Source organism: Erpetoichthys calabaricus, chromosome 5, assembly GCF_900747795.2.
Source record: "Erpetoichthys calabaricus chromosome 5, fErpCal1.3, whole genome shotgun sequence".
Classification (NCBI taxonomy): Eukaryota; Metazoa; Chordata; class Cladistia; order Polypteriformes; family Polypteridae; genus Erpetoichthys; species Erpetoichthys calabaricus.
In genome coordinates, this window is record NC_041398.2 from 143191976 (window position 1) to 143208505 (window position 16530).

Genomic DNA, 16530 nt, shown 5'->3' on the forward strand with positions numbered 1-16530 from the left:
ATTGTACCAATGTGAAAATGATAACCAGGTGACAAAGTACTTAAACATATATTTTACATATCCTCCAATAAAAATATTTTCCAATAAGAAAAAAATATATGTATGTAAAATTAGAAGAGTCACAACAGAGAAAGAGTAACTGAATCATGACATTAGGGATTGTTTAAGACCACAATTCCATAGCTCTATTAGTTTGGAATAGATTAACGATGGACACAAAGGATCCACATACTTCTACCAAAAATCCATCCATTAGATATCTTGTGGGTGGTTCAGTGGTAGCGCTGCTGCCTCGCAGTTAGGGGACCTGGGTTTGCTTCCCGGGTCCTCCCTGCGTGGAGTTTGCATGTTCTCCCCGTGTCTGTGTGGGTTTCCTCCGGGCGCTCTGGTTTCCTCCCACAGTCCAAAGACATGCAGGTTAGGTGGACTGGCGATTCTAAATTGTCCCTAGTGTGTGCTTGGTGTGTGGGTGTGTTTGTATGTGTCCCATGGTGGGTTGGCACCCTGCCCGGGATTGGTTCCCTGCCTTGTGCCCTGTGTTGGCTGGGATTGGCTCCAGCAGACCCCCGTGACCCTGAGTTTGGATTCAGCGGGTTGGAAAATGGATGGATGGATAGATATCTTGTTGCTCATTACCTCATTAATAGCTGGGCCAGATATTGTACTGATGTCGGGATCACGTAGGCAGGTGGTTTTGGTTGAGCTGACTGTGCCTTGGGAAGACTAGATGGAGGAGGCCAGTGTGAGGAAGAGAGGCATGTATGTAGACCAGGTGTTTGAGTGCTGCGGAAGTGCATGGAATGTGTGGTGTTTTTTTTAGACTAGAGTAGCTTGCAGAGGGTTTGCAGTTCATTCTCTCTCCAAGGCCTAGAGTCTATTGGGCATCTAAGACCTACACCAAAGGTCTATCATAACCATCACAGACTCTGCTGGAAGGTGCTCAGGATGGCTGTGTATCAGGAGAAGTGAGCTGCCAACTGGTAATGTTACTTGGACACAGGCTGGGCTTTGATCATCCCCAGTTAGGTCACCCTGGGTGAGGGTGTCTGATGCTGAAAAAAATAAAATACCCACACATCTGTTGTGTTAGTACTTAACATTATAGGCTGCATCAGTAATAGCAATGGGCATGAGCAAAGAGAGGTGGTGAAGGACTTTGTCAACCCAACATTACAAAGAACAAAGATTTGGTGGTGCGTGTTTGGCTTACCACAAGGAGGAAAGAAATATAGGCTGTTACAATCTCATAAATACTTCATATTCCATCTGTGCGGTGTAGCAGATTATATGGACATCACAAATATGCTGTGGAAACATAGCCAGAGAAAGCTCTTCTCTCTGAAATGTTTCAAGTCTTTAATTGTGTGAAAAGCTGCTGAGAATGTTCTGTCAGACAAGCGGAATCCCAGACTGATTCTGTACACTCTTGAGGAACTTGCACAAAAGAGAATGATGGCAAAACTACAGGCTTGAATACTTATTGACACATTGTTTTAGAGCATCTTTAGCTGTTGGCTTAATAGACCATGGAGGGCACTGCCAGAGTTCTTTTTTTGCCCTGTATCATGCGTCTTCACATTTCTTTATATTGTTATTATTGTTATCATTGTGTGTATATTCAGGGGTTTTGTACTTATGTAGTAGTTTGCAAATTTTTACTGTTATGCTCTATGTTTTATTCTATAGCAGGAGTAGTTGAATCCATCCATCCATCCATCCATTTTCCAACTCGCTGAATCCAAACACAGGGTCAATACTATCTATCTATCTATCTATCTATCTATCTATCTATCTATCTATCTATCTATCTATCTATCTATCTATCTATCTATCTATCTATCTATCTATCTATCTTTTATTCCATCAATATTTGATCAAGTTCACAGTTAACTGGTTATTAAGTTAAGGGCATTTGGCATCTTGGCGATGCCAGCTTTCTTTTAGAGGTAATGTGGCCATGTTATGTCAGCACACTGTAATCTTGTTGCCATGCTGCTCACATGATACACAAATGGCTGCCAACACCATAGTGCACTAATTCCTCATAAGTCTGAGCTCTGCTGTATGTCACGGCAGCTCCTAAAGTAAATGGGCGACTGGTGTGGTTTTCAGGCTGAATTACCAGCCCAAGAGGTTTCCTGCCTAAGCGTTCCTGTACAAATGCTTGTTTTTTTATTAACCTTATACAGATAACTATTGATTTCACATTACTGAATTTTATAATGTTAGATAAATTACCTCAAATTAAATGAGAAAATGATTGTTAGATACACCCTGAACCATCTGTAGTGCAACCCCAAAAAATCCTCTAATAATTCCTTAATTCTCACAGTGAGAAACACAAGTGCAGTGAGTCTGTGCTATGAAGAATTATTCAAAATAAATATTCACCAAGGACAGCATGGTAGTTTAGAGCCAAGGATGTTGGTTCCATTTACTTTCTGGTTTCCATATCTTTCCAGTTTGGTTTAGTGCATTACAGTACAATGGAAAGAACACTATTCCTTAATGGTATTTTATTGGGTTTTGTGGATCCCTCTATAAGTGTTGCTTGAAAAAACATTGCATTCTGAGAATATGTGAAATTGGTTCTCTGTCTATCTGTCACAATGGCAACTGTCAATTCCTTCACTGATAAAGAGAAAGAACCTCTGTTTTTGCTGCTGCTGCTATTTAAGGCCCCTTGAATCTCTTCATCCTGCAGGACAGCGTGCTGATTTAGGAAGCCGTGCTGAAAGCAGAGTGAGTCAAGCCAGTAGCAACGTCAGCAGTGTCTCCCGCCCAGGCACGCAGATGAGACTCGAGGTGGATGAGGTATGTTAGACTTTTTTACACACACTATTGATTCCATTTTGTTTTTGTTTTTTCTTGGACAATGAATCCAACCCAAGTATAACCCATCAGACATTCCATTTTGGGTGAATTTTGAAAATTACCACAAATTATATTGTGGAAATATTTAGAAGTAGTGACTTTTGATCCTGTTTTATTAGAGGAATGGTGTCCCATTCTGCCATTTTTCTACCTTGTACCCAATGCTTCAGGGACAGACCATTTATGCTGGTTTCAGAATAATTGAGTTTGAAAATTAAATGAAATGAATGAACAACTGCATTAATGTCAATATTGTGAATTTTGAGTATTTTGTCTTAAGCTGTACATTTATAAAGGACGTAAAAACAGTGAGTTAACACAAAACAAAATTAAAAATGGGAGAAATTTATGAGAAACCTTTTTTGAATAAAATAATGAATCAGTCAAAGGCAAATAAGTAAGTATCACACTGCCATGGGCAGAATACTTAAATCTTATTTCAGGTAAACACATTTGAAGGCTATATTAAATGTGCAAAATGCCCATGATATCAATAGAATTGTGTTATTAAACAGAGTAAAATAAAATATATTGAAGAATGCTAATGCATAAAATAAAAAATGTAATAACTAATACTTATAAATTATTTTCAACTAGTTTTGTTACACAGGTAATAGAATTAATTAAAAAATATTTAATATCTCTTTCCCTGTGTGTACCTTCAACGCCTCTCCTCTGTATCTCCATGTGCCTGAACCTCTATAGTCTGGTGGTCCCTCTGTGACGTGTGTTCCCATAAAGCCTGCCTCTCAGAATCTGTCATTTCAAGGTGCCCTGCTCGCCTCCTGTCTGTTTTTATGCCTCCCATCTTTGAAGGTGAATTTCACCAAGCTTCATCGCCTTTACTCCTCCTCATGTGTCTCACGCTCGCAATTCCTCTTTTCTTCGCATCACCAAAGCCAAACTGACCAATCAGATTACTTGAGGGACTGGACACCCACCCACACACACACACACACACACACATACGCACACACGCACATACACGCATGGACCTTAGCATTTTATTTAATAATAGACACTATTCAGCAAGAATATTTCTTTGATTTCAAGACCAAAAGTAGACTATGTCACTTCACTTTTAATGTATCCATCTAAGAACTTTTTAATATGGTTAATAAACTTATAGGGTCATGAAGCCAGAGTCTCACCAGACACTATTTGGCACAGATACAAGAAGGGGTCTTGTATGGAGTGCCTTTCAATCACAGGGCTTCATTTTATAAATAATGAAACTAATAATCCTCCTATTGGTATTTTTGGTTTGTTACTAGTTATCACAGTGGACTGATATTTAGCTATGTCAAAAAAAGTCAAATGTCTCATAATTTAAACATGTCGAAAGTCTTTACTATGTAACAAAAAACAGGAACTTTTAAAGCAGACACTAGATAGATAGATAGATAGATAGATAGATAGATAGATAGATAGATAGATAGATAGATAGATAGATAGATAGATAGATAGATAGATAGATAGATAGATAGATAGATAGATAGATAGATAGATAGATAGATAGATAGATAGATAGATACTTTATTAATCCCAAGGGGAAATTCACATACTCCAGCAGCAAAAAAATATTAAATTAAAGAGTAATAAAAATGCAGGTAAAAAACAGACAATAACTTGAATAATGTTCAACTTTTACCCCCCTTGGTGGAATTGAAGAGTCGCATAGTTTGGGGGAGGAATGATCTTCTCAGTCTGTCAGTGGAGCAGGACAGTGACAGCAGTCTGTCGCTGAAGCTGCTCCTCTGTCTGGAGATGACACTGTTTAGTGGATGCAGTGGATTCTCCATAATTGATAGGAGCCTGCTGAGTGCCCGTTGCTCTGCTATGGATGTCAAACTGTCCAGCTCTATGCCAACAATAGAGCCTGCCTTCCTCACCAGTTTGTCCAGGCGTGAGGCATCCTTCTTCTTAATGCTGCCTCCCCAGCACACCACTGCGTAGAAGAGGGCACTCGCCACAACCATCTGATAGAACATCTGCAGCATCTTACTGCAGATGTTGAAGGATGCCAGTCTTCTAAGGAAGTACAGGCGGCTCTGTCCTTTCTTGCACAGAGAATCAGTATTGGCAGTCCAGTCCAATTTATCGTCCAGCTGCACTCCCAGGTATTTATAGGTCTGTACCCTCTGCACACAGTCACCTCTGATGATCACGGGGTCTATGAGGGGCCTGGGTCTCCTAAAATCCACCACCAGTTCCTTGGTTTTGCTGGTGTTCAGGTGTAGGTGGTTTAAGTCGCACCATTTAACAAAGTCCTTGATGAGGTTTCTATACTCCTCCTCCTGCCCACTCCTGATGCAGCCCACGATAGCAGTGTCGTCAGCAAACTTTTGCACGTGGCAGGACTCCGAGTTATATTGGAAGTCCGATGTATATAGGCTGAACAGGACCGGAGAAAGTACAGTCCCCTGCGGCGCTCCTGTGTTGCTGACCACAATGTCAGATCTGCAATTCCCGAGACGCACATACTGAGGTCTGTTTGTAAGATAGTCCACGATCCATGCCACCAGGTATGAATCTACTCCCATCTCTGTCAGCTTGTCCCTAAGGAGCAGAGGTTGGATGGTGTTGAAGGCGCTAGAGAAGTCTAGAAACATAATTCTTACAGCGCCACTGCCTCTGTCCAAGTGGGAGAGGGATCGGTGTAGCATATAGATGATGGCATCCTCCGCTCCCACCTTCTCCTGGTATGCGAACTGCAGCGGGTCGAGGGTGTGTTGGACCTGTGGCCTCAGGTGGTGAAGCAGCAGCTGCTCCATGGTCTTCATCACATGTGATTTTAGAGCGACAGGCCGGAAGTCATTCAGCTCACCAGGACGTGATACCTTTGGGACTGGGGTGATGCAAGATGTTTTCCAAAGCCTCGGGACTCTCCCCTGTTCCAGGCTCAGGTTGAAGATGCGCTGTAGAGGACCCCCCAGCTCTGATGCACAGACCTTCAGCAGTCGTGGCGATACTCCATCTGGACCTGCTGCTTTGCTGGCATGAAGTTTCCTCAGCTCTCTGCTCACTTGCGCTGCTGTAATTGTGGGTGGGGTGTCTCTCCTATGCTGGTATCAGCAGAAGGATGTGTAGAGAGTGCAGTACTCCGAGGTGAGAGTGAGAGTGGGTTAGGGTGGTCAAACCTGTTAAAGAAGTTGTTCATTTGGTTTGCTCTCTTCACGTCTCTCTCGATGGTGGCACCCCGCTTCGAGCTGCAGCCAGTGATGATCTTCATCCCATCCCACACTTCCTTCATGCTGTTGTTCTGCAACTTCTGCTCCAGCTTTCTCCTGTACTGCTCCTTTGCCGCCCTGAGCTGGACTCGGAGTTCCTTCTGCACGCGCTTAAGCTCATGCTGATCACCGTCCTTAAAAGCCCTTTTTTCTGGTTCAAAAGGCCCTTGATGTCACTTGTAATCCATGGCTTGTTGTTAGCATAGCAGCGTACAGTTCTTACTGGAACTACAGTGTCCATACAGAAGTTGATGTAGTCAGTAGTGCAGTCAACAACCTCCTCAATGTTCTCACTATGTGATCCCTGCAGGATATCCCAGTCTGTAGTTCCAAAACATTGTCTCAGAGCATTCTCAGCCTCCGGGGTCCACTTCCTGAATGATCGTGTGGTTACAGGTAGGACTCTCACTTTTGGTTTGTAGTGAGGCTGAAGCAGAACCAGGTTATGATCTCCTTTCCCAAGCGCAGGCAGCGGGGTGGCGCTGTATGCGTCTTTAACGTTTGCATACAGTAAATCAATAGTCTTATTTCCCCGGGTGTTACAGTCCACATACTGAGAGAAGGCAGGTAATGTTTTGTCCAGCGTCACATGGTTAAAGTCTCCAGCGATTAGCACAAGTGCCTCAGGGTGCTGCGTTTGTAACTTAGCAACAGCAGAATGGATGATGTCACTCGCTGTCTCCACGTCCGCCCGAGGAGGAATGTATACAATAACAAAAATGACGTGTCCAAACTCTCTGGGCAAGTAATAGGGACGCAGACTTACGGCCAACAGTTCGATGTCCCTGCAGCAAGTGGAGATTTTGACTTTAACATGTCCAGAGTTACACCACCGTGTATTAACATAGAGAGTGAGTCCTCCTCCTTTGTGCTTCCCACAGGTACTTGCGTCTCTGTCCGCTCTAACTGTGCTAAACCCGGGTAGCTCCACATTAGCATCTGGGATGGTGTTAGTTAGCCATGTTTCGCAAAAGCACAACAAACTGCATTCTCTGTAGGTTCTGACATTTTTCACCAGCGCAGCCAGTTCGTCGATCTTATTTGAGATTGAGTTCACATTCCCCAGAATCACAGAAGGCACCGAAGGCTTAAAACGCCACTTTCTCGCAAGCCGCTTCATTTTTAGCTTAGTGCCCGCTCTGCTGCCACGATACCGCCTTCTTACCTCGTCAGGTAAATAGGGAACCACGGCGGCACTGGCATTTGTTCTCAGCGCTCGAAGTTGAGTACTTGAATAGGCGAGTCTCGGCGTGTAAAAATCCATGCCCACGTTGTAAAAGTAAGTGTGTCCAGGGAACAAATCCACATAAAATAAAGTGGTAGGAGTGATCAATAAATAAAAATAGAAAAATAAAAGTAGAAAAATGCACATACACATACAGTCATACACGGAGCTGCTGAAAAGGCTGCCACTCTCGGCGGCGCCGGATGTTAATTTACTATATACAGTATACTGTTAATGATAACAAGTACATGTTGTATCGTGTACCTTAGTTCGTGCAGCTACGCCCATTTTGCTATCCTATGATTAAAGAAATAATGAATGTATTAATAATTAATGCAATACTATAAGTAAGCATGATTTAATATATCAGGGTAGAGAGAGTACAAGGGAAAAAAACAACAGAATTTTTTTTGTATTTTACCTTAAAATTGTAAAAAAAAATTTCCTTAAATAAAAGACACTAATATTTACACTCCAAATTCTTCATTATTTTATATATTGTTTATTCATAGTTTATTATGGTGACTTTAAACTATTATTAAATAAGTCTTTATGGTGTTTTCCATCACCATACAAAGATAAATGCTCTATGGGATGAAATAATTAGTAATAAGCAAAAAAGAAGAATTTGTATTTGCATACAATTTTGCCCACTTACTCCTAAATTCATTTTGCATGCAATTTCACAACTGCAAAACACAAAAGTTTTTTTTTGGGTGGTGAAATGTAAGGAATATTGCTCACCAAAGGGTTATTCTACATTTAAAAACTGGTGTTTTCATTATGCGACATCTAATCTTAGCACCTTGAACATACACAGTTTAAATAAAATGTATTAGTAGTTTAATTATTATGGTCCATGCACTCTCACCTGTCTGGTGCACTAGCATACATTCATGATGCCAGTCCCCCTCATTTGTATTCAGTTTTCCCAAATCTGTAAGCTGTTCCCACATACCCAGGCCAATAGATCTGAGAGGCCCTTCAAAATGCTTGCAGGTTTGTGTTCTACAGCCAGGCCTCACTTTCCATGCTTTTGCACATAAAGATAAAGGATGCAGGTGACAGGGAAATATATGTGCCAAATGGAGCAGATTTCACATGGGGTGAAAGACCACTTTGCTAACCTTTTTTTTTATTGGACTTGATATACAGTGCTTTGTTATTGTGCAAGGCAAACTCAGAGTTTCAAGGCAAATTCCATTTCACACTTATGTTTTTGCTGATCATTGTTAATAACCAAACAGCCTTTTAAAATGCATATAAACAATTGTAATATTTAAAAATTTTGTAGTGTTTGGTGCAAACATTTAATTGTTGTCCTGTTTGTCCAGAAATGCTGAATTTGACAGGAATTCATACCATCAGGTTCCTTCTTATTTAATTTGATGAGGCTGTGACATGTTGGCCTTCATTGATGTTTTCCTAAGCAATATTCAAACTATAACATATTCAAATGCATTTAATCCAGTGGAGAGCTGGAATCTATCTGGGCATCATTCCTGTACAGTCCTGGACAGAGCACCAGTCCATGATAGTGTCCAAGCATTACCAATTAACCTATCCCAAACATTTCTGGGTATATTGGAGATAAACTGAAATGGGCACAGAGAGAACATTCAGACCCTACACAAGGAATGACTTGGCACAGAATCTGTTCCAGGGCGCTGGATCTGTGAGGCAGCTGTGCACAACCATGCTATGCTTAAAGTAATCTAACACAATGAAGTGAATATTTGTCATGAACAGAGATTAATATTAGGAATTTTGATTAAACTCACATTCAGAATTTAGGCAGAGATGAGGATAATAGTAGGAATAATTATTTATCTAAAATGAAACCATTATAGATGTCATTGGACATCTCAAAGGCGATATCCAGTACATTTTTTTACTTAGTGCAAGCTCTATAAAAATCTGCTTGAAATGTATTTATTCTTCTCTCCAGATAAAGATCAAATAAACTCCTTGTGTGCAGCTCACATGTAAACACAAGGGCTGCCATAATGTCACAAGCCAGCACATGTACACACATGCCTGTCAACAATGATTGTGTCCCCAGCAATGGCTGTAATGTGCAAGGAGACCAGTAACACGTAACACTCAAACAAAAAAAATAAATAAATAAATAAGAACTTCAAAAAGTAAAATAACTAGCTACAAATAAGAGTAAAAAATAAAAAGAACTAACCTAGAACCAGAAATTGATACCACAGAGTGGTGATTGGGAATAGAAGAGGGGGACAGGAAACACAGACAAGTAGAAGAGGGCTCATTGAGTTAAAAAGAGGTGACGTTAATAGGAACCAACCATGTAGTTCCACCTCATGCTTAATTTTATAAAGAGTCCATTTAACATGTTTCTTATACTAGAGCCGGTCAACCCATTAGAGGCGCCATTTATGAATGTTAAGGTGTGTGCTTTGGACACAAAGAGGGATGTCCCTCTGGGTCATCTACTCTCTAAATATAAAATCCTAAACCTAAAAGTGCAACGATTTTGTGCAACAATTTTATGTGACCTTTTTGTGTCATGTTTTTTGTCACACTTTAAATCGGGCTTATTTTAAAACCTACATATATATGTTTGGTATCATTCTTCTCCGTATTTATCGAACTTTAATGTGATGTTGTTAGATTTTCAGATTCTATTCTGTTTTTAAATTATAAACTAAAAAATATCAAGAACTCACGTCCAGCGAGCCAAGACTTTGTGCCAAGACATTTAGCCACGCCCGGAGCCAGAAATAAAAGACAAAGAGTAGGACAGCTGTTGTACAGGCTTTTAAATGTTCGAAGCGCTGTGCGAAACGCAGATCACTTGGCACGGCAGCAGCAGCAAGCCAGCAGCTGATCAGGCAAAGAGGAGGTAAAAAAAAACTGTACTTGTTTCCCATTATATCACCGTTTACGAAGGTTTTTTGGAGGAGCAACCACGTCTCCTTGGCATGCGTTCAGCACCCCCCTTCACAACGTGAGCGGCAGAGACGCAAAGTGGCTGGTGCGTAGCGCAGGCTAGGGGGGGTTGACGAGCGAACCCCTTATAAAAAATCATTTTTCTTTTGTACATTTACAGATTTTACTAATATTCTGGCTGCAACTGGGGGTTGGGCGGTGAAGGCGCCAGGGGGGCTTCCCCCCCAGTAAAAATATAATGATAATGTTCAAGGTATGTACACAAAGGCATGCATTCTCCAGACACCAAAGAGGAATGTCGTCAAAGTCTGATGATATTGAGTAGGCAATGTTTATGAAAGTAAACGTATGCATACTCTATACAGTAAGGGGCACACGCTCCTTGAAGCCTGCGGTATATGCTGTGATATATGGCCAGCAGTTTTTCCTGGCCAATACCCCCAAGCCGCCAGATGGGGCCCTCCCTGCAATATGGAGGTGCCCCGAATGCCAGCAGGACATCATGGGCATTGGAGTCTTTATTCACAGCACTGCTGGATATCATGGGGGCCGCCAAAGGACGCGGCAGGGAGGCTCAAGGACTTGTATTTTCCCTATAACCCGGAAGTACGTCCTAGTCACAGCGACAGAGGAAATGAAGTACTTCCGGGCTGAAGAAAAGGAGTTTTTACCCAACCCAGAAGTGTTATAAAGTCACATAGACTGAGGGACAGAAACACTTTCGGGTCAAGGACTGTAAAGGATTCTGGGAAAACCCCAGCGAACTGAGCTGAGTTGGGAGGAAGGGTGACTGAGCTGCTGGGAACTGTGGAGGATTATTGATTATTGTGATTGTATTGAGTATTATTGTGATTTATTTAAGTATAGTGGAGTGGATGTGCTTTGTGCACATTATTATTATAATAAAATCATTATTTGGACTTTTATCTGGTGTCTAATCTGAGGGTTCAAGAGGACGACAGCGCCCCCTATCTGTCACAATGCACAAAGGGGCGCCATTTGTGCTATTGAAAGGGCACTTGCTCCAGACACTGATGGGGGCAGACACACACACACACATCATCAAAGTCTAATAACACCGACTACCTTCTGTGGACAATGAGGGCAAATGCCCATCAACCCCTCCTAGGGCTCCAAATAGGCTTCAGCCAGCACTGTCCTATACCATGCATTTTGTTTACTTTGAGATATCAGGTTTGCAATTTTTTGTATTTTGACAGAATTACAATTTATAGATTGCTGTAACCTAAACAAATTTTAAAATGCCCACCTATCATCCTTGCTGTTCACCCCTTTGTCATTCTTGCACGTCCTTCCCCTGCTCTTTCCTGTGTCTTCCAGTCTTGATGTTTCATTCTGTGGTTGTATTCTATAGCATAGTGAGGTCTTTCTTTTAATTTTAATATGGTAGTGTACCTTTTCTTGTCCCTAGTGACTGGTAATGGCATGATATGAAACTGGCAGAGGATCAGAAAGCTGAACTACTTAGTGATTACATTGTAGGACTGTGAAACAAAAGACTCTGAGTTCAGTCCACAACTCTTGTCTCATTATGCAAACAAATCCCTTAACCTGACACTCTTAATTTGTGATTGTTAAGTCACTTGTGATAAAATAAACAAATGTAAAGTAAATATTTAAAAAAGCTGGCTTTCCTTGCAATTGTGTTATTGTTTAAAATGTCTTTCTTCTTATGAACTAGTTCATTTATGATAAGAAACATTAGCAATTCTTATACAAAAGAGTTGTATCAGTTAATCATGTTTTACAGGGCTTTGTCCAGAGCCAAATGTCTTAGCCTGGATTAGCACATGTATTCAATACCAGTTCATTTCAGGGCAGCCTCGTACTGTGCTGCAGGTGTCTGCTAAGGAAGCCCATCTTGAATTCTATAAGCCAGCACTGAAAAGAGATTTATATGATGCTGTCACTTCTATATCAAACTAAGACAGAAGGACGCGTGAGGGCTGTCAAAGGGATCCATTACTGTCTCACAAAGGAGTAAACACACAGATACAGTACACTGTATGTGAGGACATCACACAAAGAAGATTTTATGTCTGCGGAGATTTGTCTCACACTGGGAAGCCCTGACAATTGGTTGGTTTCAGTGTCCAACTGGGCAGCTAGTCAGATCTTAGCAATTTGAATCATCCATCTTATGGATTTAAGTTAACAGCACTTCAGAACATACTGAAAGAGTAGCAAATATGGAAAATATTAAATAATACTAAACACATTATAAATTATTGATTTAAAATCATAGCAAAGGAGAAATATATATCAAAGTTTTGTGTACTCCTTTTCAGCAGTATTTATTGTGAGTTAATGTTCATATCCACACTCCTACTGATACTGTTGCAAATCCAGTGATGGACTGGTCTATGCACTGCTGGCTTTGGATTCTTCCCCCAAAGGCCCTAAGAACACTTCATTGTATGTAGGTACGTACAGTATGTATGTCTGTATGCATTAACAATCATCATAATATCATCATTCCCAACTCTTGGTGATTTTGTAACAGTAAAAAACAATGGCACAGTTGTTAGTCATGCTCTCTTACATTCTTGATCTCTGGCTGGTCACTGTTCATGTAGATTTTATTATGTATTCTCTGAGTGGGGACTTTTTAAAATGCTTTCTTTTCTATATTCCTTTTAAGTAAACTAGGGGGCTTTGCCCCCTGCTCGCTGCACTTGCCAACCACCATACCCCCCCCCCCCAAAGCCAGTATTATGTGTCACTGTGAAGAGGGGGACTGAACGCACCCCAAGGGGATGTGGCCGCTCCTCTGAAACCCCGCGGAGGCGCGCAGGGGGTGTATATATACTGGTCGACACCTGGATGGGGGAGAAAAGTGGTGAAATCCTGGTCAGTAAAGAGCAGTCTAAGCAGGAGGATATGGCCACGTGAAAAGGGGAAGCTGATTGAGCTGGGACCCCGCAAAGGAGTGTTAGTCGGTGGTGCTATGGGGGCTAGTTCACCCCACTGAAAGCTCATGGAGTGGGATGAGCAGGGCAGGTGTGTGTCCCGAGGCCCCCCCCCCCCGAGGGATCTGAGGAGTGACTGTGGGAGTGCGAAAGGTGAAGGGAGGAGAGCCGACCTCGGATGGTCTGGCAGTGACGTCCGTAAGGAGGCCAAGACAGAGGTTGGCAGAAGGAGCTCGTGGCTGTGGGGTCTCTGCCGGCTGATGCAGCAATGGGTGAGCCGGGGAGAAAGAGAGACAGAGGTGGGCCAGACAGTAAAGGGAGAGAGATTGCATGGCAACTGCTGCATTTTTACCTCTGATTTTAAAGGATTTATTTATTGATGGTTTTTATCCTCACTGGACACTTGTTTTATGATGGATTTATTTATTGACACCTGATGCACTGCACTTTGGACTCTATTGTTTTAATAAAAGCACTTATGCGAAATATCCCCTGGCTTCATGTGAGATTTGTCCTCATTTTTCAGCTCATCTTGGTGACATTACCGACGGTATTGGGTTCAGAGCTTCTGGAAGGCATTAGGAGCATGGAGAGAACCCGCATTGTCACAAAGGCTATAACAGAATGTTAGGTTATATAGCACGATGTGTATTGTACAAATCCAAGGAGGTTATGCTCAACCATTATAATGCACTGATGAGTCCTCATCTGGAGAATTGCATGCAGTTTTTGTCTCCAGGCTACAAAAAGCACATAGCAGTGCTAGAAAAGGTCTAGAGAAGAGCAATATTAGGCTGATTCCAGGGCTACAGGGGTGAGTTATGAGGAAATATTAAAAGAGCAGAGCCTTATCAGTTAAAGCAAAATGAGATTAAGAGGTGACATGACTGAAGTGTTCATAATTCTAAAGGGAGTTAGTACAATGGATGGAGACTGTTACTTTAAAATGAGTTCATCAAGAACACTGGAACGCAGCTGCAAACTTGTTAAGAGTAAATTTCATGCAAACATTATCAGGTTTTTCTTCACACAGACATCCATAGGCACATGGAACAAGCTACCAAGTAGCATGGTAGACAGTAGGACTGTAGGGACTTTCAAAACTAGACTTGATGCTATTTTAGAGGAATTAATGAGATAGGCCTGGCAAGCTTTGTTGAGTTGACCTCATCTATTTTTTTCTAATGTTTTAATCTCTCAGTTGTGTTCTCTCCTACTCTCAGCAGTGAGCTCTTGCTGTAACTGATCCATAATCAGTTAGTAAAGTGTCCCAATTTGAAATTATACTGCAAAGTGAAATTAAGCGATCAGCATGCATAAAATTTGCACATTTGGACCCTGTTAATAATAGTTTTGCCAGTATAACCTATGGAAAATTGTTTACAAATAAACATTTTATGTTAAAATACTTGGTCCCTAAATAGATCTGCTTAATATTTTCAAAATTACTGTTATCACCTATTTTTTTAATTCATTTTGTGAACTTGTTTCTTCCAAAAACAGGATTTGGGGAAACTAAGCCTATCTTGGTAGAAAACTCCCATCTACCAGTATTGTATGACACATTTACATCTCTCTTGCGATGAGACGTGATCTTTGGAAGAGAGATCTTTTGAAGAGAAACACTTTCACATCCCGCGAGGCGGACAAGTCACGTCATACTTACAACCTTTGGAAGCAAATCCACACATACACATGCAGAGCAGGTTAGAGATAATGGAAGTAGGAAAATTCGAAAGTCTCAAGAAAATGAGAGTAAGGATTGCATTAGCGCAAACAAACAGAAAATATTACTGGGTGAAATAATGGAACAGCAAAAAGAGATCAAATAGTGTTTGAGGATGTCTGGGGAACAACAGAGATAAGGCAGTGAGACAAAAGAAAAACTGCTATACAGGCTTTTAAATGTTCAAAGCACCGCACAAAATGCAGATCACGCGGCACGGCAGCAGCAGCAAACCAGCAGCTGATAGAGCAAAGAGGAGGTAAAAAAAAAATAATATTTGTTTCCCATTGTATCAGAAGAAAGTCTGATGACATCATCAAAAACAGCAATTGAAAAGGAGCTCATGTTCTTAAGCTATGCTTTACTGCCAATTATCAGGACTTCAGTTTTGTTGCAGTTTACTTTTAAACAGTTACATTATATCCAGGTTTTAATTTTACTAAGGCAAGCTATGAGCTCAGAAAACGCTGATAAACTTTCACTGTTAATGCTGTAGTACTAGGATGTTGTACCGTGTTAGCCATTATGAATGTAGTGAGAAGTCAAGCAAAATTACACCTTTTATTGGCTAACTAAACAGATTACAATATGCAAGCATTCGAGGCAACTCAGGCCCCTTCTTCAGGCAAAATGTTTTTCAAGGAACATTACATCTTGTCTGAAGAATGGGCCTGAGTTGCCTCGAATGCTTGCATATTGTAATCTGTTTAGTTAGCCAATAAAAGGTGTAATTTTGCTTGACTTCTCACTACTGTTAATGCTGAAATAGATCTACTGTAAGTGTCGACCATATAAAAATGATAACTCGCTCCTAAGCTGTAGGTACACAATAGAGCAGAAGGCTGAAGACAGAACCTTAGGGAACTCCTTGTGTGACTGGTACTGAGCTGAACCTGCTAATACCAAGACTAACAAACTCTTGCCTCTCAGTCAGAAAAGACTTAACCACTGCAGGGCAGTGCCAGAGACACCCAGAATGTTCTCCATTGTGGACAGTAGAATATCATGCTTTACAGTATCAAATGCTCCAATAAGGTCTAAAAGAACTAATATACTGTTTTGCCTAGAGTCTGCTTCCATAAGCAATCATTAGACACCAGAAGTAGAACAGTTTCAGGAGCTGTTCTATGTTCTGAAAGCAGACTGAAAGGGGTCCATCAGCTTATTACAGGCTAAGTTACTAGTGAGCTAGGAGGCCATAACACAATACAGATGTTTAGACAGAAAAGGTAAGTGAGAGATGGGCTGAAAATTATTGAGATTGTCTGCATCAAGACCAGGCTTTTTTAATATTGAGTTACAGAAGTAACTAACTAGAAGAACTAAAGAACGCTACATATCCAATGAGAGATGAAGGCTGAATTCAAATAATTATGTATCACATCCAATGACATTGACAGCCCCAATGGTCGCAGTCACATAGCTATAGAAAGATGATAACAGATTATTTTTGTGATTCTTCTTAAATTCAAAAGTAAACCACAGGATTTGATCCCTCATAGTTGAAAGCTCAAAATAAACCCAAACACACACATGAACGTTAATATTATGACAGCAGACTTGGATGTTGCTCACTTTTGGGTTGCCTCTTCGAGACTTCACTTTTATTTATTTCTAGGCCTTTTAAAA

The 16530-nt window shown here is 41.1% G+C and overlaps 1 protein-coding gene across 1 annotated transcript in view; it reads left to right on the top strand.

Moving 5' to 3' along the window:
* Positions 1 to 16530, top strand: part of si:ch211-197n1.2 (EF-hand calcium-binding domain-containing protein 6) — a 116905-nt gene that overhangs the window by 12439 nt on the left and 87936 nt on the right. Inside the window, exon 2 of the mRNA XM_028802110.2 lies at positions 2705 to 2814. Coding sequence (XP_028657943.2) covers positions 2705 to 2814 — 110 coding nt within the window. The remainder of the gene's footprint in view (positions 1 to 2704; positions 2815 to 16530) is intronic.